The sequence below is a fragment of the Pelophylax lessonae genome, assembly GCF_965119305.1.
Source record: "Pelophylax lessonae genome assembly, chromosome: 9".
Lineage (NCBI taxonomy): Eukaryota > Metazoa > Chordata > Amphibia > Anura > Ranidae > Pelophylax > Pelophylax lessonae.
Genome location: NC_138776.1, coordinates 89,221,932 through 89,247,809, shown reverse-complemented (window position 1 = coordinate 89,247,809; position 25,878 = coordinate 89,221,932). Strand labels below are relative to the sequence as shown.

The 25,878-nt window shown below is 40.4% G+C and overlaps 2 protein-coding genes across 2 annotated transcripts; one reads left to right on the top strand and one right to left on the bottom strand.

Moving 5' to 3' along the window:
- Positions 1-2,762: 2,762 nt before the first annotated feature.
- LOC309564236 (homeobox protein pv.1-like) lies at positions 2,763-11,753 on the top strand (the record flags this gene model as incomplete). The annotated part of the gene is made up of 3 exons (XM_082268862.1): positions 2,763-3,015; positions 4,649-4,923; positions 11,460-11,753. 3 exons carry the CDS (start codon positions 2,763-2,765, stop codon positions 11,751-11,753), a joined length of 822 nt encoding a protein of 273 aa, XP_082124988.1.
- A 9,166-nt stretch (positions 11,754-20,919) lies between these two features.
- On the bottom strand, positions 20,920-24,560 carry LOC309564638 (homeobox protein vex1-like; the record flags this gene model as incomplete). Its single annotated transcript, XM_082269299.1, has 3 exons — positions 20,920-21,252; positions 22,195-22,454; positions 24,329-24,560. 3 exons carry the CDS (start codon positions 24,558-24,560, stop codon positions 20,920-20,922), a joined length of 825 nt encoding a protein of 274 aa, XP_082125425.1.
- Positions 24,561-25,878: the final 1,318 nt, after the last annotated feature.

Genomic DNA, 25,878 nt, shown 5'->3' with positions numbered 1-25,878 from the left:
AAGGCTCTGGAGACAGTCTCCCTGACAAGGGCGTTCGGAACCATGGGATCCAAGATACCAAGTATACAAAACAAAGGGTCTAAAAGATCAATTTCATTGATAAGTCTGATTGATTGTACAAAGGACGGTGTTCCAGTATCTATGTAGCTTGGGACAATGCCATAGCATATGAATCAGGTCCCCAAGGTCTTTTTGACACCTAGGACAAAAGGTTCAACCAATAAGCCCATTTTATGAAGTTTGAGAGGTGTATAATGTTCTCTAAGTAATATATACAATTGGGTTAAGTGTTGTGACAAAACCTAGGTGCAATATTACCTAAGCTCTTTATATAGCTGATATATAAAGTATTTATATAGCTGATCATGTTACTGACCTTTGCAAAGTTTTCTCGATTTATATACCTTTTACTGTATGTGGTAAGACTTTTCCATTTATTTATTTATTTTTTGTATTGATAACCTAATGAAAAACTATTTAAGTAGAACTATAGATAAAACTTTTTTTTTTCATTTTGGATACAATAAGGGAGGGTCTTAACCTCTGTCAGATTTTTTTTCGCCATCTATGTCTCATTGGGGAGATTTGCCTTCTCTTGCTGTCCCAAAGCCAAAACAGGAAGTGAAAGGAAATCCCTGCAAGTTAAGGGAATCATTTAAAGTCCCCAGGTTATGAGAACTAGTGTCCATTGGAATATTTCAACTCTATTACTTTTCTGGGGACAGCCCAAAATATGGGATTTTTTTCTACTTTCACTTTCAAAGCTAATGGAAAACAGGACAAATATCGAGGACACAAACAAACCTAACACAAAAAGGTTTTGCCTTTAGGTATACTTTAGGTATACTTTAAGGTAAAAACTGTAAATGGAATTTTTTTTAAAAACATTTTAATTTTTATTATCTTAAAGTATATGTATGGTTGCACTGACCTAGGAATAGAAGGTCTATTTTTGTAAATGGGGAAATTACCCCAAAATGTTCGACCCTGTTGAATTATTTTTCCTTTGTTTACAGTCACACTTGTCCAAACGAATTATATTGTATGACGATCCCAAAAAACTGGTCTAGACAGCCAAAAAAATCCTGGTCTAGACAGACTAAAAAAAAAAGCCTGGTCTTGCTCCTAAAGGGCCGTACACACTTGACGAAAATCGGACGAAATATCCTCCGATTTTTCTCTGTCTTCTCAGCGTTCATTACCGTTTTTAGTCGACAGTGCATAAATGTTCACGAAATTTCTCGTCCGATTTTTCTTTTTTTTGGCACATTTGTTCCTAGACTTCCGGGTTGTCAGCAACTTCAGATCATGCGCGGTCTTTCGTATCCGATTTTTCACGGACGTACTGCATACACATTAAACGAAAATCGGTCGTCTGGGGACGGACGAAAAAAATTTTGGTGTTTGTCCCTCCGTTTTTTTTCGTTGAAAATGTCGGCATCGGCTGCTGAAAGTTGTGTACACACTAGGCGAAAATCGGACGATTTCACATCGGGTGGGAATTTTCGGCAGATTTTCTACTAGTGTGTACCCTGCTTTAGGTTTAAGTTGACCATGCACCAGTGGAATTTTCTTCAAACATTTTCATTTTTATTTTCAAAACATTTGTTCAATTTTCTAATGATGGGGACAAATCAGCATTCATTTTTAACTGTAGTGAATAGAAAATTCTAAGGAGAAGGATGGAAAAATGTTCTTGAACAAATAAAATTTTAATTGTAATGTGTTTGGGAAAAAATGTGATGTAACCTGTTTAATATGTCTGGTATTACATCTAAGGTAGCCATACATTATGCATTTTCTTTTTTTTTCAACCAGCGGGTTGAATGAAAGAAAATGCCTCAATTTCCCCATCCCTACATTTGAGGTGGATGTGGTATTGTATTCTGACAGGGGGGAGCCTTCCCCAACATCAGAATACAATGATCAATATTGCTGTCTATATCCAGTACTACTGATTGTGCAGCTGGTTGTACACAAGTCGATTAATAGATTGAACCAGCCTGCCCAAACATAGATCGAAACTCATCTGGTCCCTGCCAAACCAGCTGAATTTTAATCCATGTATGGCTGGCTTTAATAGCAGCTCTGGACAAACTTTTAATGGCTTTTAAAATAAATTAGTTGACTCAGAGATGGCAATAAAGAATGTTCTGATGAGCGATTGTTCTACTCATGTTTGAACAGAAATCTAACCATGTATGGCCAGCTTTAATTTATTTTTTGGGAACCATTACATTAGCTTCTCTGTTGGTTTCATGTTTATTATGTCTATCCTAAAACTTATTGACAATTGTTTGATTTTCTACTATATCCTCTCTCTTTACCAGCAATTACAGATAAAAGGTAAATAGGTGCAGTACAATAGCCTTATTGCCATTCTTAACTTTATAAAGGTATGCAGGGAAAACAGAGCAGTGGTGATGAGCTTTCATTTTCTGTCTTGTCTATGTATGGGAATTAGGACACAGGAATTCATTTAGTAGAGACTAAACTCCTCTATAAAATCACCAGGTGACATTAGTAAGCCGTCAGACTCACTGGAGCCATGTCTTGAGACATTTGTCGGAAGTGAGAACTTGGAATGGTTACGTTAATTAGTCCTTTCTGATAGCTATTATCCAAGTTTTTGGTTCCTCCTTTGATGTGCTTCACACTTGCATATACAACAAGCTATAAAGCAGAAACACAGCATGGACCAAAGGCTTAAGCACATAGAGGACAAAACTGATAGGTCCAGCAAACACACAGTGGTCTTCAACATGGTCAGACAAAGGTTTTCTATAGACTTTATCCTAACAGGGAGTAAAGAGGACACTCTGGCTGGGAAAGATGGCTCAAAACCACACATTCCTTGTGCGCCACAGCCAAAGCCCCCATGTAAATTTACAGAAAGGTCCAACCAACCCAAAAGGAAAACTGAACATATGGAGACTTGCGGAGATTCTCAACCCTTCAAGAACATTTCTGAAGATCAGGAGACATGCCTAGAGCAAGTTGTATCTTCCACAACTGGTGAGTAGATTTATAATCAGAAACTAACCTGTAGGTTTTTAGACATATACATTCTTTATCACACATGATTTTAATAGGCTTTACAGCACACTATACCTTCAATTTGAATGACAGTGCAGCACTTTTCCATCATTACCCAGCATTAAAATATATTTTCTGTTAAACTTTGTTGATGCAGTGGAAGTGTTTAGGTAATTGTTCATACTTATTTAACAGTTCATTTTAATGATTAGGAATGTGCATGCCACAACTTAAGAGTAATTGTCTTTAACACAAGATTTTTTATGTACACCTATACATATTCTACTAAATTAATTTTATTGTAGAAGGAAAAAAAAACACCAATTGGGTCCTTGCACACGGTACTGATGCATGAACGCTTGAGCTTCCTGGCAGAAAGTTCCTGCGGTTATGGTCAGTATAGTGTGTGTGTTTACACATGTATATTGTTATATGTAGGTAAAGATTCTTCTAGCTCCCAGAATGCCAAATATTTAAAAAATATCATCTACTATTCAAGAGGGAGGTGTTATTTGCATGCGTATGCATGTAAAATACTGACCAGTGACGCAATTTTGTATTTTTTGTTTGCTGATTTAAATGGGGCTCTAGTTTATTGAAATGTATGGGCCTGTGTGTCCAGCCCATTTCAAAGCAATGGTCTGCCTTTAGATCAGTAAAAAGATAAAATGCTCAGTGCCTAAAAATGTGGTATGTTTTTGGGCACCTATGTGCAAGGGCCCATTGACAATTGTTTTATCTATAATAATGTGTACTTTTTATCTTTTTGCCAGTACATGCTGTGCTTTACCATTTTTTTTCTTACAAGCAAGAACAGAAAACATAATATTATACATATAAAATATGTAATTGTGACGATATTGTTTTAATGTCACAATTGTTTACTATCTAAATTTATTGCTTTGATTGTCAAAATGGGGGCACATTTCCAATAGGATGGCTTAGAATTCAGCGATATGCAGCAACCTACTCAAATCAAATGAACAATATGCATTGACTGATATTGATTAATGGACAGCTTATTAGTTGTCATTTATATCAAGAGACGAGAGATGTGTTCATCTCTGGTTGTTTTTTAGCCATGATTCAACATGGTGAACATCAGTTGCTTTACACAGCAGATCCTTAAAGCAGAATTTCACCCAAGAGGGAGAGTTCCACTCCCCCCCCCCGCTATATTTGGAATAATTTTTCTTTGGGGGGGGGGCAGGTACCTGTTTTTGACAGGTACCCACTCTCGTTCTGGTGGATTCATTGGAAATTCTACAACCCCCCCTCCTGCCTGCAGCCTTCTGGGATACATCACGGGTCCCAGAAGGCTTCGGAGCCATTCACAAAGTGCAGCTCGCGCATGTGCAGTGGGCAGTTGGCTGTGGAACCTGCACGGAGTCACAGTCGGCTTCCCACAGCTAACATGCCGGAGCCTGGAAATCGAAGACTGATGTAGAACCGGGTCCTCTTTAACCTTGATTTCAAGTCCCACAGAGGTCTAGAGTAGGAAATGTTAGAGGTTAATTTAGATTAGCCATCTAATTCCAAAGCAAAGAAAATAATGCATTGTATAAACCATTTACATGGCAGTCCTAAACTCTAATTATCATTATTTATTTAGCTCCACACCGTGGTTGGGGAAGTTCTGATGAATCCACGCCCAGTTGCTCAGAAGATGAGAGTGAGCAGATTGGTTCTCATAGTCCCGAGAGAGGTCAGCCTGAGGATGATGACCATGGAGAAGCTAGCCTCAAGAGTGAGATGCAACGCAGGATGAGAACAGCATTCACCTCCCAGCAGATCTGCAAACTTGAGGAGATGTTCAAGAAACAGAGATACCTGGGAGCCTCCGAGAGAAAGAAAATGGCAAGTTCTCTACAGCTGTCTGAAATTCAGGTAACTCTCCCTGTCTTGTTAGGGGGAACATAAAACCCAACACTAGTTGTTGATCTATAAACGCAGTTGCAGTATATCCCCCCCCCCATTTCATCTTTCTGGCAAATTTTCGTAGACATGGCAGATAGACGTTATAGCCCTCTTCCTTATACTGTACTTCTTGAAATGTATACGATGCCCAGTGAGAAAAGTTTATAAACAATGGTGTACCAATAGCCATAGCAACTGCTATGGGGCCTGAAGTAGGAGGGGGTCCCTATTAGAGAAAACAAAATTGTGAAGCATTCAGTATAGAAGGGCTGAAGTCATATCTCAGGAAAAATAATCACAGATCCCTTTCTATGCAGTAAGGCTGGCCAAAGACAGACCATGTAAAGGGCAGGCTGAATGTACCAAGTTGATCAATCAATCAACTTGGGTATAACCAGCCTGACGGATTTTGCATGCAATCTTTCCCCACCAGGCTCTGTAAGAGGTATTCCCTGTCAACACTGTCTGGTTGCAGGAAAGAAATTTGCTTTGTGTATGACCTGCGTGAGAAGCATTTGCTTATCTGTCTTAAGCTGGCCATAGGTAGGTCATTTTTCTTTTTCGATCAGCCAGCCGTCTGGCAGATCAAAATGGCTTCCCTCATCTAACTCAAATCCCTCCCGCTGACAGCGGGATTCCTCCGCTGACAGAATACACTGATCAGCGCTGCAGCCGAATGCACAAACATTTTTCAACAGTTTTATTCGAGAGTTGATCACTAGGTCGACTCCTCTCAAACAGGAATGCATCATATACATTTCAAGCAGTTAAGATGGCAATAAATCTACATTACTAAAGCTGGCCATATAAAGTGATTGAAATATGGCTGGTCCCTGCTGAACCTGCCAAATTTCAATCCATCTTTGGCCAGCTTTAGCAGTGTAGATTTATTGCCCTCCTAAAGTGTCACTAAACCTAAAAATGTTTTTTTACCTTCATGCATTGTTTGCATTAAGGTAAAAACAATTTTCAATTTCTATGTGCCCCCCTTCACCTTTGTGAAGACTAAGAGAGGGGAGAAGAGACCAACGCTGTGCACAGCTGCATCTATTCTCCCCTTACTTCCTCTTCATACAGCATTTGAGAAGCAGCAGGAGCCAATGTCTCTTGCTGCTGACAATTAAATGTAGTGTAGAGGAATTGGGGGCGGGCCTAAGTCCCGCTGTGTAGTCTATGGAGCGCGGTTCCATAGACACACAGGTCGGGAGCGTGCATACCACGTTTCTCCCCATAGCAAGCAGCTGACTATGGTGGGCATAAAAAGAAGACAAAAAAAGAAGTTAGAGTTTAAAACCATTTGCATTATATTATTACATAATTTAAAATATCATTATAGTCATTACTGTTATTGCTACTACTGTACAACTGTACATTTTATCCACAGTCCCTAGTAGTGTACTGACAATGCTGGCAGATCTCTTGTTGCCTGTCCTTGATTTAGGCTTACTTAACCACTTTACAACCGGAGGATTTTGCTGTCTTCCGTCCAGGCCACTTTTTGCGATTCGGCGCTGTGCGACTTCAACTGACAATTGCGCGGTCGTGCGACGCCGTACCCAAACGAAATTTACGTCCTTTTTTTCCCACAAACAGAGGTTTCTTTTGGTGGTATTTGATCACCTGTGCGATTTTTACTTTTTGCGCTATAAACAAAAAAAGAGCGTTTATTTTGAAAAAATAACAATATTTTTCACATTTTTTTATATGAAATTCCCCCCAAAAAAGATGTAAAAACCAATTTTTTTAAAAGTTTTTGGCCAATTTGTTTTATGCTACATATGTTTGGTAAAAAAAATCGCAATAAGCGTATTTTGATTGGTTTGCGCAAAAGTTATTGCGTTTACTAACAAAGGGAAAGATTTCTGTCATTTTTGGTGTTTTTTTTTTAACGCGTAATGGCGGCGATCTGCGATTTTTTTTGCGGGACTGCGACATTGCGGCGGACAGACCGGACCCCTGACTGACATTTTTGACACTTTTGGGGGTACCAGTGACATTACTGCAGTAATCAGTGCTATATATATGCACTGTTACTGTAAAAATGACACTGGCAGGGAAGGGGTTAATTTTATTGGAGAGGGAGGGGTTAATGTATGCCTGGTGCTTACTGACGTGTAGGGGGGGAGGTGACTATGTGATTCATGGACAGATCGGATGTCCAGCTATGCTGAACAGTCCGATCTGTCACTCCCTGTCACTATGGAGATCCGCCCGCTGTGTTTACACACAGCGGGCGGATCTCCAGACTCGATCCCCGACGATCGGGTAAGAGCAGCGGCGATCGCCGCTGCTCCTCCCCTGGCCCGACTCCCGCTGTGAATGAAAACAGCGGGAGCGAGCCTCCGGCGGCGCGCAAGCGCCGCCCAGAAGGGGAGGAGTCCAGTCACGTTAATACTACGTGGCTGGACGGGAACGAGCCACTCTGCCGCAGTAGTATTACTGTGAGCGGTTGCAGAGTGGTTAATGTTAAAGCCCAACTGTAAGAAACTAAAAAATGATCTCTTGGATCTCTTGCAGTGGGCTGCACATAAACTGCAAGGGTTCATTGCTTATTTAGGTTTAGGGGGCATAGAAAAGAAGGTCAACTTACCTGATCCTCTGATTTTTCATGCTCCAGTGGTCAAGGCCCTGACGTCATCAAGACCAGAGCAGGTCGCATAGCAGAAGGACAGTGCACTGCTGGAGCGTGGGGAAGCACCATCTGCCGGAGAAGGGGAGGATCAGGTAGGTTAAAGTGCTTGAGCTTTAAGATCAATGACACATAGTCATAGTTTACATTGCCAGCTGCTACGAAGAGAGGTTTCCATGAGGCCCCATTTTGCAATGGAGCCCCATGATTTGTAGTTTCGCCCCTGTTTACAAGGCTTTTTAGATTTTTATATTCAATTAACCATGCACTCAGTGGAATGCTGTGCTTATGAGAGTATTCCAAAATAAACTGGAGATGACTAGGCTGTAGGCATAACTATAATAGTGAAAGAACCTAAAGTGGACCTTTCCCCTCTTTCAGTAAATTTCACGTAAGCGCATTTCTGCATGCTGATGTGAAATTATCTAACACTGGTTTTTTTAAATAAATTTTTTTTTTTAGCTTTTACTTACTTTTTTGATTGTCCACTTGTGGTCTACCTGAAGGCAGCAGTGACATAAACCCTTGCCACACAGATGCCACTCTGATGGCAATGTCACTAGTGCCTTCAGGAAAATCTTGCTCCTAGACTGTGAGATCTTGCAGTGTTTCCTATTGCGCATGTGCTAGCTAAAATGCATGATGTCATCCGCCTCATCTCACACGTGCCCCTTGTGACATTACACTAATTTGTTGGTTAAAAGGCTTCTTTTCCACCAACAGATGATTGTATTGTCGAATAGTGCATGCTCAAGATGAGATGCATATGCCATGCACTTCAGCTGGCAGTAGACCATAGGAGCAAACATCACTAGGCCAGCATATGAGACAAAAAAGGAGAAGCTGCCTGTTAGTTACAATGCATTTTTAAAATCGTGGCACAGGCAGCACGGAAGCAGCATAGAAAAAGATAATCACAATGAAAAAGGCGCATGGACATATGTAAGCGTACTTGTTTAGGTACACATTTTAACATATTACAGTCTTTTTTAACCACTTCCAGCTCAAGGGCGTCATTAGATGTCTTGGAATTTGAGTGGAGATATCTGAATGATGCCTGCAGCTGCAGGCATCATTCAGATATCATCTTTTGCAGCCGGCGATTCCCTGCACTGTACAAACAATCAAAGCGGCTGTTCAGCCACTTAATCATTCTTACAGGTGGCAGGAAGGGACATCCCCCCTCCTGCCGCCCTCCGGTGCTTCTACCAGCTCGCCCATGTGATCAAAGAGCCAGAGGAGGAATCCGCCGGTGGCAGGAGTTCACCATAGAGAATACCAAGGACCAAATGGTTCCTGGCAGTCTCTATGACTCCTTGAGGCCTGGGCACGCCGTAATGACATCACGTCCAGCCTGGCAGTTGTAAATATCTGGGCTGGAAAGGCTGAGAATGTTTTTTTTTTTTTTTTGAGCTCTGTCTTTTCACCCTAGAGGAGAGATGTGGAGTCCTATAGACCCGACATCTCTCCATAAAGAGGACCTGTCATGCCCATTTCTTATTACAAGGAATGTTTACATTCCTTGTAATAAGAATAAAAGTGATCACATTTTTTTTTTAAATGGAAAGTGTAAAAATATAAAAATAAAATAAACAACAACATTTTTTTTAATGCGCCCCCTGTCCCCACGTGCTCGCACGCAGAAGCGAACGCATACATTCGTCGCGCCCACGTATGTAAACGCCATTAAAACCACACATGTGAGGTATCGCCACGAACGTTAGAGGGGGAGGGACAATTCTAGCCCAAGACCTCCTCCGTAACTCTAAACTGGTAACCTGTAAACATTTTCAAAGCGTTCCCTATGGAGGAGATTTTTAAGTACTGAAGTTTGGCGCCATTCCACGTGCGCAATCTTAAAGTGTAACATGTTAGGTATCTATTTACTTGGCGTAACATCATCTTTCACATTATATAAAAAAATTGGGCTAACTTTAGTGGGTTTTTTTTTTTTTTTATTCATAAAACCGTTTTTTTTTTCCCCCAAAAGGATGCGTTTGAAAAATTGCTGCGCAAATACTGTGTGACATAAAAAGTTGCAAAGACCACCATTTTTCCCCTAGGGTCTCTGCTAAAACATATATAATGTTTGGGGGCTCTCAGTAATTTTCTAGCAAAAAAAATTGGATTTTTACATGTAGGAGAGGAGTGCCAGAAAAGGCCCGGTATGGAAAAGGTTAAAAAGGGGGGCTCAGTGGACTGAATGAAAATAAAAAAACATGATGGACAGAGGAAATTCCCCCCACTGGGACATTGCAATCTAATAGCAGGGCTTGGCACTGTCAGAATACTCTGATCAGTGACTGCAGCCACCATGCACGCATTAGTACATTTGCAGTGTCTTTCATTTTGAATGGCACCCCAATTCATGTCCAGAATGCAGCTACACTACAATGTACAATGTGAGCAATTTACTAAGGCTTGAGCAGCTGTGTAGGGCAACCATTCAGGTTTTAGCTTTCATTTTCAAAGCTTAACTGAGCAAGTTGAAGCTAGAAGCTGATTGGTTACTATGCACATGCTATCTTAGATTCTGTCTGCTCCAGTGTTAGTAAATTCTCCCCAATGTGTGTTAGCATGTGCTACAAAAAAACGCAGCCAGACCTATTTTGGTGCAATAAGGTGAGCTAACAGCTTATCCATTTTGAATAGACTGCATAATGCATTGTGCCACATTTATTTATTACAAGTACCTATATAGCGCTTTTAATTTACTAGTTTACTAAGTGTTGTACATTCACATCAGTACCTGCTCTTAAGGAGCTTACAATCTAAGGTCCCTAACTCCCATTCATACATACTGTACACTTACTAGGACCAATTTACCTACCAGCATGTGTGTGGAGCGTGGGAGGAAAACCACACAGGCACAGGGGGACATGCAAACTCCAGGCAGGTTATGCCATGCTTGGGATACAAACAGACAAACCTAGTGCTGCTAGGTAGATGTGCTAACCATGTAGCCACTGTGCTGCCCACATTGCACTTCAATGCACAAAAACACATATACTGCATTATAACTAGACCCTTATCCACTGGAAAACAGCCTAGTACCTCATTCAGCTGAAATTATTTAATTGGTTAAGACCTCAAGACCATTTTCATTTAAAAAAAAAAATTCACATTCACACCAGCCTGATCCACTGCAGTATCAAATGCAAAAACTTTCTTTTTTTTATGCAGTTTATTTAAAGGGCTGCCCAAAGCACCACAAAAATCTTACATGGAACATTTTTGGCAGCACACCAGATGTTAGTGCACTGCCACAGAAGAAGGTGCATTGGGGTTTCATCCAGGATGGATGGCACAGTATCGCAGCAATGAGCATAACACATGAACAGGCCCTTAGTACTTACTTGTCCCATTGCTTTTGCCACCAAACTCCACAGTGTTGAAGATCTAAACTTGCTAAAAGATGATCATCAGCCTCCAGTACACCTCTGGGTACGTTAGATACCTGGTCTCCCAATTCGTTCATTGTCACTGCATTTACCCCTGCTGCCCCCTAAATTAATACTGTGACCAATGTAAGGCCCAGTAGAGGAAATCAGAGCACAGTGGGGCAACACCAGCATCCAACACTCCAAAAAGTGTCAAATACTGAACATTCTTCTTTTCTCTTCAACACTGGTGCTCAGTGGTGCAGGCAATAGGACAGGTAAATACTTAATGTTTTCATTGCAAGGATTCCTTTATTTCAGTTTATTCAAAATGGCTAAAGATTTGCTTTAAAAGCTTGTAAAGACCTAACTGATTATTATATTTCTGAGGGCTGTTATGTGCCGTGTCTTTAATTTGTCTTTTATTGGTAAAATATGCCAGAAACAGGGTGGTAGATTTCACAAGAAACTTATGTAAATATATTGTTTATACACAGGTGAAAACGTGGTTTCAGAACCGGAGGATGAAACTGAAAAGACAGATGCAAGATCACCAACATCGTATGACCGCCTCTTCTGTCTACTATCCCCACCCAATGCCTTTTTATCATGGAACTCCAGTACCTCCAGTAAATAACTTACATTTTTACCAAAATCCAGCTTATCAAACTCCAGAATCATCGTACACCCACGATCCAAGATTTTTACCCACACCAGTTCCTCCCCAAGCTGTCATGAACAATGGCCATTTCGAACAATATAATCCATATTACAACAATCTTTATATTTGATATACTGACCAAATGTCCTACAAAAGCCTTATGAACTTAATCATTGATATCATGGAATATACATGTAAAGAAGATATAAATTGTACAGTAATAATCTATTTTTGGATGTTCTGTTTTCAATGTGTCAAAAGCTGATTATCTATATACATATGTTAATATATGATTATGTTGCATGTTCTTTTTCAGTCTAAGTTACAAATAGTGTTATCTATTTATATGTTCCAATTTTTAAATGTTGTCTTCTTATAAACTGTGTTGTAGTGTTGTTGCTATCCTGGACTGATTACCAGGCATATAGAGCCTTAAAGTGGACTATACATCCCAAATGGGATAAATCTTGTTTGTCTGTTATTGTAATCCACGTTTCTGAAAAGCTATGTAAAAGTATTTAAAAATGCAATATTTATTTAATAAAGTGCTAAATTTGATCAGCTCCCCACTTACCAAGCTATTACTATAGGCACAGGTGACATAAGTCAGTGTCTTCCCACAGCCATCTGGGAAGGCTACGTCACTAGCACCAACAGGCAGCTCATGGAAATGTAATGGTGAAATCTCATGAGATTCGTCAATCTAACGAGATTTTATTTGTAGGTGCATTAAAATATATGTATGCATTTATATGACTGTACAGTTAAAAATAATGTGAGACTGTACATTCATGAAGATGCACCTCTATGCATGTACAATCTAAATCCTGTGAGATTGGCAAAATCTCTCTGCAGCCTTTAGAGACATAGGCTTACCAATTGGCTGTGGAAAGGCACTGTCTATATCATACAGTTGCCACCTTTTCTTCAAGCCAAACCCGAACAAAACACTTTCATTTTTTTTGTAGTATATACTATAGGATTGTAAAAGACCTGGGAGACCTTTGGTGCCTCAAAGGAGAGCAGTAATGCGGCACGCGTAAGCAATCTCAGTTACTTGGGGAGCCACAGCCCTGTCTGAATAATGTGTCAGGGTTTCAGGAAGATTGAAACCCAAACAAATGACTTAAAAACCAGACTGTCTGAGTGAATCCTGGACATGTGGCAACCCTTTGTGTCTCCCCCACCTTAATACAAAGGTCATTGTCATCCCCTTCATAATACAGGGGACCCCCATTAGATCAGAGTCCCCTTATATCAGTGCTCCCTTTAGAGACCAAAAAAATAAAGTAAACCGCAACCTCCCCCTACAATTATTTTAATTCCTATGTGAAAAGTTTTTGTGAATAATGGTTGAAACCTCCAAGGGTTATCCAAGTATTAATACACTCTAATTGTATTCAAACATATTTATTGTGCAATCTTGATGCACATAATACTATATGAAAAGTGGTGGAAACACCCAATCCATTCCAAAATGTGTTGTGTAAATATCCAGCTTATAAAGTCATGTTGAGATGGATATTAGCACAAGACATTTTGGAATGGATTTGAAGTTTCCATACTATTCATATAGTATTATGTGTATCAAGATTGCACACTATATATGCTTGAATAAGATTGGAGTGTATTAATATCTGAATTACCCTTTGGGGTTTCCACCATCATTCACAATTATTTTTTCACACAAATTAATATAACTATATTTTTATTTTTGTTTTAGGTGTGGGAACACATGTCAGTGCTAGCAACAACAAACAGTACATTTGTTTACTGAGCTTCTTATTATTTATTTATTTTATTTTTTTTTAGCTCTATTCCTTGGTCTCGAGGGGGGGGGGGGGGCACTGATATAAGAGGACTCTGATCTAAGGAGGGGTCTCTAAGGAACATGCTAATATAAAATATAAAGGGACTCTGATGGGTTATATACAGTAAGGATAATGGTGGTGCGCTATTCATACATCAGTGCGGTGTATTGAAAATAATCAAAAGTGCCTATTCATAATATACATATTAAGTTGATGACATAAAAACAAATACAGAAGTGATAATCTCTGTTAACAATCCGTGATTTAAAAACAGTGATGATCTATAGTACAGTCATGGGCATCCGCAGAACTTTTTTTTAGGAAGGAGGGGCGTAATTTTAGGGTCACCCATGCTCCGCCCCTTTTTGACAATGTCATGAAGGGAAGGGGCTTAGTCATTATCACATAAAGCGCAGGCATCCAAAGGTTTGAGAAACTTGATGCAAAAGCCTAATAGAAGAATCAAACTGCCATTGTCTGATTAGCAATTTCTAATCTGTTTTTATGTTCACACTTTTGACACTACTGGATGCACGCTGAATGTTCGCTGATCTCCCTTCCCTCCATCTGTTGGTACCTGCCATGCCAGTCCCAGGTCTGCCAATGGGTGCATGGAGCCCAGGAAACATGGCTGAGGTGTGTGTGTGTGTGTGTGTGTGTGTGGGGGGGGGGGGTTGTGCAATGAAAAACCAAATTCCTCCACCTACAAGCCTCAACAGCTTCAACTTCTCTTATCTCAGTGGACCGATTTCAATTTGGGATGTAGGGACAGGCGGTGTTAGTGCAATCTGTGAACAATCTGTGTAGTCCTATTTGCATCCGCCATGGTTGGGTCCTGCTCACTCACTCCCCGACTCTAATCGCCGTGGAACAGCTGAGTCTGGCATCACTGGCTCTTCCTATGCGTTACGTCACACGACAGGTGACTTCATCAGGGACTAAGCACTTTATATTGGTTTGGTTCTAAGAAGCCTTTTAATCACAACATCACTATATGTGTACCTGGATTAAAAAGCACTGCATGCATTGATGAAATCACAGACTGTACTATAGATCCTCACTGTTTTTTAATCACGGATTGTTAACAAAGATTATCACTTCTTCATTTGTTTTTATGTCATCAACTTTATATATATATTTTGAAAAGGCACTTTTGATTATTTTCAATACACAGCACTGATGTATGAATAGCGCACCACCATTATGCTTATATACATGTAGAACCCTCCTAGGCAGGTGCTAGGCATGTAAAACGTAGTCGCTCTATCTGCTTATCAGGGGAGCCTGATCAGTAGTTAGGCCTGCTGGGTGTGCTCGATGTGTGATTCATGTGGGCTGAGGGAGTGTCCCCACTGTATGCAATGAGGAAGCTCGTTGGGCAATGGAGGAAACCTGGCCAATGGCACACAGGCTTTTGTATTGTCTCAGTGGGTTTGCACAGAGAGAGGTGCATCTCGGGATAGGGTATAAAAGCCAGGAGCACATCAGGCAGGGGGTCTTTGGGTGGGAAGCCAAGTCCCAGAAGGAGGGTGACGGCTGTCTCCTCTTCTGAAGATGTGGAAGGTGGTCACAGGCAGTCGGTCTAGTGGACCAACAAAGTGTGGCTGAACTTAAAGGTCCAGTGGAAGCTGACTGAGGAGGTGAAGGCAGAGCAACTCTGGAAAAACAGTGTCTGTGAGTACAGGGGAGCTTGCCGAAGGGTCTGCCCAGTAAGGGGACCACTCCAGTGGCTAGAGTCAGCAGACGGGAGTCAGCACTCAGGCAGTGAGGGTAAAGGGGGTGCCAAGTTATTAACCCTGAAGAGTGTATTAAAGTGGGAACAGTTAATCTATCTGCACTTCAGTGGCAAGGCAAAGCAGCGGCCTTGCTGCATTCTACGGTCAGTTGTCTTCAGGATTTGTGCATAGTTAACGTTGGAGTATCCCACTCATCCCTTCTCCTATCCCAGTTCTAAATAGAACACAAAAAAAAACACAATCCCTGGACTGATCATTGACCGATTCAAGGACTGTATTTGATGTTCATCTGCTTTCAGTTGCTAGGGGTAACCCAGGGGAACCCAAGAAGTGTAATGTACTCATTAGGTACTTTTTTTTTTTTATACTATTCACACTCTAAGGGGGGTGCTTACTGCTGATCTAATGGTTGACCACCGACCATTAGATCAGCAGTCAGCGCCCCCCTTAGAGACCCTTCCATTACCTCAGGTTCCCCTTATATCATTCCCCCCTAGAAACCTCTGCTAGATCAAAGAGTCCCCTCTTCTATCAGCGCCTCCCAATCCCTAAGGACCCCCTATTAGATTGCCTTACCAGCGGGAGCCACTGTGAGTCAGAAAGTGTGGAAGCTGGAGTCTGGGGGTGAAGCTGGAAGGTGAGAAGCTTTACTGTAGTGCGGTTTTCCTCCCACTGGAGAGAGAGGTGGGGAAAAGGCAAAGCATTGGCATGGGCTGCGCCGCTGTGCTGGCCCGACACAGACAAGAATCACTCACTGAGAGCACCCTGGACTTGCTTCAGGACTGGTTTCTTCCCTGGGACAGAGGTGGAGCTCTGCAGAGGTCTAGCTACACTCCTCAAGCTTTATTTTCACTACAAGGGGAAGGGGGAAGTAGGCAGAGCACAGGCAGGTGCTGCGCCACTGTGCTGGCTCGACAGAAATCCTCACTCGTTCATCGAGAGCACCTAGAATTTGCTTGGCACTGGCTTCTATTTTCAGGACAGAATTAGAGTTATTTGAATTTGTCCCAGTGCAGTTGGACTGGGAGCCAGTGGGAGGTATGTGTGTCCAGGTTTCAGGCAGACTGAAACACGGTCATGTGTCAAAACCCGGACTGTCTGGGTCAAAACTGAAAAGGTGGCAACCCAACTACATCACCAGTGCCTAAACTGAAAGTAAAACTAAGGGTAAAACTTTTTTCTTAGGATAGAGTAAGGGAGGCTTCTACACAATGTCAGTTAAAATGTGGCCGGTATAGCAGGGAGCCGCTGAATTTCAATTCATGTATAGGCAGGCTGATTTTACCCAAGTCAATCCATCGATCGACCTGGGTATACAAACCAGCCTGTTCGATTTTTCTATATACTGCCAGCAGTAGTTGCAGTAACCATTGTATTCTGCTTCCCACACCCCCTTCTGGCAGAATACAATAGTGCTGCAGTAGGTATTCCCCTATTAAAACTAACAGTGTTGATGGGGGAATCAAGCAATTTTCTTTCCTTCCATACGTGGTGAAAGGAAAGAAAATCAAGAAATGGCCTACCTTAGTAGAATTCCCCTCTTAGGGTGCATTCAGACCTTAGAATGCAACCTGTCTCTGATTAGATGTGAGAACCCCAGCAGGAGGCTGCTGGCTCCAGCAACTAATCGTGGCCAATCGCATGAAATCACTCATGCAGCAATCACATGCGAGTTGAATGAGTGATTACATGCAAGTGGCCTCGATTAGCTGAGAGAGCTGGCAGACTTCCATTCCTTGCAATAGGGCTGCGTCCCGCAGCTAATTGTGGAAACCCCCACTGGGGATTGTCACATATAATAGTAGTGCGGGTGCATTAGCAGGTGAGAATGCACACTTGAGGTGGCCATAGATAGATAACAAATGTGGCCAGTACAACAGGGGCTGAATGAGTTTCAATCAGTTTGTGGCCATCTGTGTTTTACAGAAGTGGAATTTTAAATCAACTTCTGTCAAATAAGCGAGTTGGAGAACTTTTGTTTATCAGTGGCTGTAGCCAACCAGTTGCAGCCACTGATTAGTGTGTTCTAACAGTGCCAAGTCTCACTGCCAGAATTGAATGTCCCGGCAGGGGGGACATTTTGGGGTTCATTTTCTATTCTTCTCACGTACAATAGAATTACATGTTAGTCTAACCATCATACTAATCATATCATACATGCCTCCATCACATACAGTCTTAGGCCCTTTTCACATGGGGCGGGTACGCTCGGCGGACTCTGCTAGCTCAGCGGGGATCACTCCATTGATCCCTGCTGAGCAGGCGGATGACAGGTCCATCTCTGCTCACTGTGCAGAGATGGACCTGTCAGAGTCCCGCTCTCCTCTTTGGGGAGATCGGATGAAAATGAACAGCATGTCCGTTTTCATGTGATTCCACCCACTGGACAGATGGCGAACATATCGCCATCCATCTATTTTAAGTAGATCTTGTCGGATCGGATCACAGACATGTGTCAGCGGACACACCTCCGCTGACATCCGCCTCTCCATAGAGGAGAATGGGTGGCCCGATCAGGTCCCCTTGAAAAACGGACAGATGGACCTGATAGGTCTGATCGCGTGAAAGGGGCCTTAGACAGCCCATACATTATGTATTTTATTTTTCCGTTAAACAAGCAGGGTAACCAAAAGAAAATGCCTCAAATCCCTCATCCACACATTCGATATGGATGTAGGAATCCCTCCTACTGTGGTATTGTATTCTGATGGCATGGAGCCTTCTCTAACACAATGATCAGTGTTGCTGGCTCTAGCCAGAGGCACTGATCATTTGGGAAATAACAATAATCTGGCTTTACACAAGTCAATCCACAGATCAACTTGTGTACAACCAGCCTGTCCATACATTAATCAAAATTTGTCCAGCCCCTGGTGAACTGGGTGAATTTTGATCAATATATGGCCAACTTTAGCTGATACAATAAACCACTTTGAAATGAGCACTAATGAGTCAGGCTGGGACAGCTGTTTGGTGAGGTATAAAAAAAAATAGAATCTATCTACCCAAAAGTGATACTTCAGTTATTGGTGGAGTTTGTTGTGCTCTTTTCCTCCACTGTTTGTCTCTATCTCTTGGAGACTCCAGTGACAAGATCTAGATATGCAACTCCATACCATGTTTGTTGGCTACTTCCACTCCCCTTGGAATGTTCTATTCTCCAGTAAAAAATATAAATTACAATTCCATCTGGGGAAATAGAGACCCTGTCATAACAACATGAAGTTGCTTAGGCCTGGAAACTCAAATGCAGCAATCTCCCTAAGGATAAAGGATATAAGAAACTATGGTTTTATCAGCCAGGTCCTCCAGAGGGTAGAATGATCCATTACTGCAGATGTTTCTGGTTGATACTGTGGGAGAATGTCCCAGTATTGTGTGAAGTGTAATTTTACATTTTGGGAATAGGGTGGATTTAGGAAGTACCCTTTTATATGGTAAGGTACCAATACTCCACATGGCAGAGGTGTCAAATAGTTGGGTATTGCTTGGTCTGAGGTGTGAAATGTAATATCGATACTGTAAAATAACGTCTAAAGGCTTAATGTACAATGTATAGAAGTGTATGATTTGGAAGCAATGTTAAATACCAAAACAACCAAGCAAAAGCCATTGATCTCGTTTACAGTTATATGTATAAACTTACAGGATAAAAAGTTTTTGGCGAAGGCGCCCAGCCCCAATATAAAGATGTTTAAAACCTGCTGCCCTTTTAATTGTTAAAAAAACAATAAATAGATATATAAAATTGATAAAAAGGCGCTGGTGATCTTTTATAGTGCAAAGCTATAAATAATTAGAGTGTAAAATTATTTTTAAAATTACTATACAAACATAAATGGTACATATATAACCAATATATAATTGATAAAGTGCACATGCTATCCTTTAGTTGTGCAAAGATTAGTGCAGAAATATTATTAAGGTGCTTACTGGTGCATCCAAAAAAATATATCAAATTATATAGATATAATAGCAAATTATATCCACAATATCTAGTGCCCACTATTGCAGTGCTCATAAAGTGGTTAAGGTGCTTGTATTATTTAATCATCCAAGTCAATTCATGCAAAAGAAGCTGTAAGAATTCATTGCTTGGATCTGTAGTGCTCCAGGTGATGGGGTGTGTGACACATATATAACCCATATTGGTTATATATGTACCATTTATGTTTGTATAGTAATTTTAAAAATAATTTTACACTCTAATTATTTATAACTTTGCACTATAAAAGAACACCAGCGCCTTTTTATCAATTTTATATAAACTTACAGGAGCTCAACGGATATATAAGTAAATATGTAATTATGGGGAAGAGGGGGGGGGGGGTGGAGGGGGCATTTTGCTAAAGAAAGTATTTAGACCTCGAAAACAGTTGGAGATTTTGGACAAGTAAAACCAGCCATAGATGGATCGAATCTCAATGGTTCAGCAGGGACCAGGCGAGTTTCGATCTAACTATGGGCAGGCTGATTGTACCCAAGTTAGTCCACCAATTGACGTCAGTACAACCAGCATTTCATATTTTTAGCACATGAATTTTGCCAGTGGATATAGCCAATAGCAGTAATCCCTGTACTCTCCTAGCAGGAACAGCTCCCTAAGCACCAGCCCCCCCCCACCCCCGTCGGGGGCACACAATACTGACTGTGTTAATGGGGGAATCAAAATCGCATAATCTATGGCTTGCATAAGGCTTATCTTGGATTGAGCTCTTCCAACCATTAGATGCACCTGCTTTTGCACAAGGCAATATGACAATTTTCTGGAAATTATCAGTATACATCAGTGTAGACAGCTGCATAAGAAGCTAGATACAGTGATGTCCTATAACAGCCTTCTTCAACTAGGGTTCTTACAGAGAATGCTAGAGGCTCCTTAAACTGTTGATTAATTTCCTGTCTCACTGATAGGGGGCAGTTCTTATTACCCACCTGCATAAGGAGGCACTTCTCCAATGTTAACCAAGGTACAGATGACCTACTGTGACTACCAATGTAAAACTGGCCATATGCGGTTGATTTTTTTGTTTAGCAGGCTGAATGAAAAAAAAAAAAAGAAAAGCTAACAGATTCTTCCATCTAGCCAGACGTTGTATTCTGATTGATGGAACATTAGTCAACATGTCCTTTTGACAGAAATCAATTAAACTATTGGCTATTGTCGAGAGGGAGAGCCTACACACTAGCTGTAATTTGGCGAGTGCCTGTTAGAGATGCTGAATTTCGATCAATGTATGGCCAGCTTAAGGGGCCTTTCTTCACTGCCTACTAGTGTATGAGGACATAACAATTGTTTCTGTCTGAGTTTCTTTTTTGATTATTATTATTATAATTTTTTTTAATTTTGCCTAATAATTGTTATGGAAAATAATTCTGCTGTATAGAGCAAGGGGGTGTTGAAAAATGATCCACCCAGAATGTCAAATACTCTAGGTATGTCATATGTGTTATTCTTTTATTCAAAACCTTCTACAACCTAATTGTCATGCAAATGTGAAAAGGTTGAGGAAGGCTGCCCTAGAGTGATAAATGATCCATGTACAGCCTAAAAGTCATTAAACTATTAGAAATTTATTTAGTTCACATTGCGTAACTATAAAGTGCCAGTTTCATATTACTCCCCAATACAGAGAGTTATACAGTAATTAAAAAAATGCATCAATAATACCATAATTTAAAATAAATATTGCAACAATATCAAAGTGTCCATTCAGAAAATCATGAAAGTGTCCCAAACACATCCAAGTTAATATGGGCTATATCTTAGACCATATGACTCCTTATAAGATGGATGAACAAGCACTGAAGGGCATGGGTAAGAACCAAGGTTTGCCGTTGGCATACTGGACGATGGAGGATTTCTTGGTGTAATCAATGCAGTAGAAAGTGGTGCAAGATGGTGGGTGGATACTGGGGAGGCAAGGGGCATGGCCATATCAGGGCGGACAGGGCAGGCTGTGGTTGGAAAGTCTGAATAGCCATAGTATGGCACATAGAGTCCAGAAAAGAAAGCTTCTACTCGTGCATCTTGACTTTGACGCTTGAACTTCATCCTTCGGTTTTGAAACCATGTTTTAATCTAGAAATATATATGGACAGCATGTTAGTTTTTCTGACACCAAATTTTATTTCTCTTTGGGATACTAGAAAAAGTCAATATTTAAATCTAATTTATGAATCTGTCAGGTGGGAAGTTTAGATCCATGGTCCTCTCAGATATAGATGAATAGAGACTTTTCTGACCAATACAATCTCACCGCAGAAATGGATTTCTGAAGAGCATGAGAAATTCTTTGCCAGAAATCTATGTGTAATTCATCACCAATTTTCTTTATACACACTTTTATATTACTTTAATATGAGAGGACATTACATTGTAACAAATTTAACAGTGCAGCATTTTAACAAAATGCTTCAATTCAATTTAACTGAGGCAGAAAAAGCTTCAGTGTTAATTATTACAACCTAAAATATATATTAACTAAATCAACCATAATTTAGTGTACCGGTTCTTTCAACAAAAGTCTAATGAAAAATCAACTTTCGCGAAGGCAGGTGGGGCCTCCAGCGCCACTTACACCTCAAATTTTGGTTGATTCAACAATTGACCAAAATTTGAACTGTGATGGCAGAATTAAGAATTGTCACTATTATTAGTAAAATACAGATAGGAATAAAGCAAAACAGCTGCACTGCTCATTGCGCACACTTAATTAATTGTTAATTACTAATGTGTGAAATAATAGTGAACGTTTAATTGGGAAACACCTTTATCTTGATTTTGTGCTTCCTTTTGACTCCTACATTTTGAACAAGCAAATTTTCTATGTTTTCCACCCAGCTTTTGACGAAATTCAATTGTCCAATCAAACTTTTTTCGAGCCAGGTGGAGGGGGCACCCATGGCTGGAAATGAGCCCATTCAGTATGACATTTGAGCCTTTATTCTTGTAGGATGTTCTTTCTGTCCTCTGATTATTAACAGATAGATTAAATCAGGAAAATTAGCTGTTTATGCCTACCTGGGTCTCAGATAACTTCAGCACCTTGGACAACCGCTTCTTCTCGTTGGATCCTATGTATCTGTGTTCAACAAAGCTCTTCTCTAACTCCTGAAGTTGCTCTTTGGTGAATTTAGTACGTGGCCTGGACGTGGCCTCCTCTTCAGAAAGAGATCCGGGGCTTTTAGCACTGTCTGTGTCCAAACTCTGATGTTTCTCTGAGGTAGAACTTGGCCTACAAAGGGAAACGTCCTTCAATGCCTTTCTGGATGTGGTCCCATCTGCAAAATAGAAAAAAAATACAACTTTGTATCGTACTTTATTTTGCCCATGTTTATGTACAAGCTAATGAGAGTCTGTAAGAGTACCTGCACCCTCATGGTAATAGTTCTGATAAAAAATGCTATATTATCAGATAACAGCTGAAAAGGTGATAGATACAGAGCTTAAAGATTGTTATATGTAATTGTGTGAAGTAATTCGATTTTTACACCTTAACATTTGACCTAAATCAGTCAACCCCAGAACTTGTCCTATTTCATGGTCATAGTTAAAAATATAAACTTGTCACTATGGGGTTTATTTACTAAAGCTAGGGAGGGCAAAATTAGCCACAATTCAAACCAATCAGCTTTCAAGGTTTTATTGCTAAAGCTTAATGAAACAAGCTGAGGTTAGATACTGATTGGTTTCTCTGCAGAATTGTAACTAAGTTTGCCTTCTCTAGCTTTAGTAAATAAAGCCCTATGTTATGCATTTGTGGTAGTAAAGAACAATGGTGAGAACCCAAATATTAATCGGTGTCAAATTCCATAACTGATACCTGTGTACACTAACCAACAGCTACTATACAGAAATTGTGGTTATAGGAATTCCTTAATTCTGGGGTAGGGCAATAATAATAATATTTTTTTTTTCTTTTTTTTTTTCTTTTTTTTTTTCAACCTATACCACCCCCAAAAATGCCCTTGGTGAATTAATTTAAACAAATATGATCAAATTATTGAAAATAACCTTATAAATGTATGTTACTATTTCTACATTCACACATGTATTTGCAAATGTGTTCAACTAAACCCCTGTTTTTAACGCATACCGTTAGACAGGTTAACTCGGTTGGTCGCAGGCTGGTTGGTAAGTTGTGACTGGAAACCCCCTGGCTTTTTTTGACATACGTTTGCCCTTCCAGTGCTCCTTGCTGTCAAGACCAGTTATTGGTGGGGGAAGTGACCATTTTTTGTATTGTTATTGTTATATTGGTTAGGCAACGCACTGACACCTTTGCTGCCATTGTGCTATGTGCTGGGTGTTCAGTGTGACCCTGCGCCTTTAAGGAGAGGTGGGCTCCCTCAAGTCGACGGTCCCCCATCTATCCATCAGAATACATGTGCTCTCACTGTGGAGACTCTTTAAAGGTAGAGTTAGGTTCTGCAGATATCGGGGTGCCTTGCCGTGACCTGCAGCTTACACATGTAATTGCAAATGTGTGCAACTAAACCCCTGTTTTTAACGCATACTGTTATGCTGGCCATACACTAGCAGAAAAATCGGTAGTAAATCTATAATGGCGATCGTTCGCCCGATATTCTTATAGTTAATAGGTGTCAAACGGTAACGACTTTCAACTTTCCGGCCTTAAAAAAATCCTTTGAGAAATTGGAAATATTTTTGCTGATCTACCGACATTCTTGTGTTTTGTGGATGCCTTGCCCGAGAACAATCGTGTGACTATTCCTGCGCATGTGCCAAAACCTTTAACCCGGAAGGTAGACATATTAGAGGATGATCATAATATAAGAAATGTCTGAAAGAAATCTCTGATCCACAAAAAAAAGTTTTATGAAAAAAAAAAAAAAAAACTATTGATAAAACTAACGATAAAATAGTTAATTTATGTTCATGGAACGTTTATCTTTCGAAATTTGATCGTTCCATGATGGAAGTATCTATTGCCATTCCGATAAATCCTTCGATTTTAGAAAACTCACACGGCCGATTTTTCTGCTAGTGTATGGCCACCATTAGACAGGTTAATTCGGTTGGTCCCAGGCTGGTTGGTAAGTTGTGACTGGAAACCCAGGAAAATTAAATGGCACTATTGATGATAATTAGAACTATAGATGATAATTAGAAAGACTTATAGTATAGATCTTACCATGTGTCTGTGTTTCTTGGACCTGGTAAAATGCTGCTGTGTGGTCAGAGTTATTTTCCTTATTGCTGCCAGTGGCTGTGCTTGGCCTCTGCATTCCCAGAGCACTAAAGTCCTTGTGATACGGAAGGTTGGATGTGCCAGACCTGCATGTTAATAAATCCACACTGGGGTAAGCTGTATTCCTATGACTGCTCTCTGACAGCCATTGCACAGAGTAAGCCTTCTTCTCCATTCCTAGTCAGAGCTGCTGGTGTCCTCTTCCTCCAGAAAGGTGCAAACTAACCTTCCCATTGTGAACCACGCATATTTAAAGTCCTGGGTCAAGGTGGGGTGTAATGAGTCAACACTTGTAATGATGCCCATAACAATAGTCTTATTGGGTGTTACTGTCATTTCCATTGTGGTGTGATTGTCACATCTTCTTAATCCCTCAATACAGTAGTTAGAGGGAGTTTACTGGCTCCAAGTTCATTTCTAGAAGGCTGGCCTTCAATGATACCAGGGGCTGCTAATTGAATCAATACTTTTTAAAATGAGATAATCTTAAATTATTGCTTTTACCCCTTTGTCCTGGTAGATGATAACAGGTCTACTGGAGCCATCTCAATCACTCAGACTGATTTAAAACTTAATCAGAATGGTTAAATGTTTTCACAATGCTTTTCTAGGAGTAATGAGTGATTGGATATTATTAAATATGGTGTTTTATTAAATTAATCAAATTGAACAATGGTTTTATTGGAAGATGAGAGATCAGCCAAAGAGGAATGTGTGGTAGTAACATAACTCATAGGAACCAACCACTTATTTTTATTTATTACAGGTACATACCGTATATAGTGCTGTCATTTTTTGCAGTGCTTTAACTATATATTGTACATTCACATCAATCCCTGCCCTCAAGAACCTTACAATCTAATGTCCCTAAAGCCGGCCATAGATGGTTTGATTTTCTTTCCACGAATTGCAGAAAAGAAAATCGCTTGAACACTCAGTGTTGATGTGTGGAATCCCTTCCAGGGAACTACACAGTGATTACTGCTACCGGCTATAGCCACTGCCAATAATTACATAAAAAATCCAACAGGCTGGTTGTACCCAAGTTGATTGATGAAATCAGCCTGCCCATATATGGTTCAAATCTCGTCCCTGCTGAACCGGCCGAGATTCAAACTATCTATAGCCAGCTGAACTCACATTCATACACACTAAGGCCAAATTAGACAAGAGCGAGTTAACCTACCAGTATGTTTTTGTAGTGTAGGAGGAATTTAGATTACCTGGAGGAAACCTACACAGGGAGAACATGCAAACTCCAGGCCCGAAAGTGTCATGTTTGGGATTCAAACTGAAACACTAGCACTGCCAGCACTCTTAGGGCTCTTTCACACTTGCGTAAAATTTTAAAGCTGCCTAAAAGCACATTAATGCATCTATAGCATTAAAGACCATTTAGGATTTTGTTGTGCAGGCGTTCATGTTGCATCAGACAACACTTCTCAAATATACATATATATTCTGTTTATTAATAAATTGTTGCAAAGGTAATG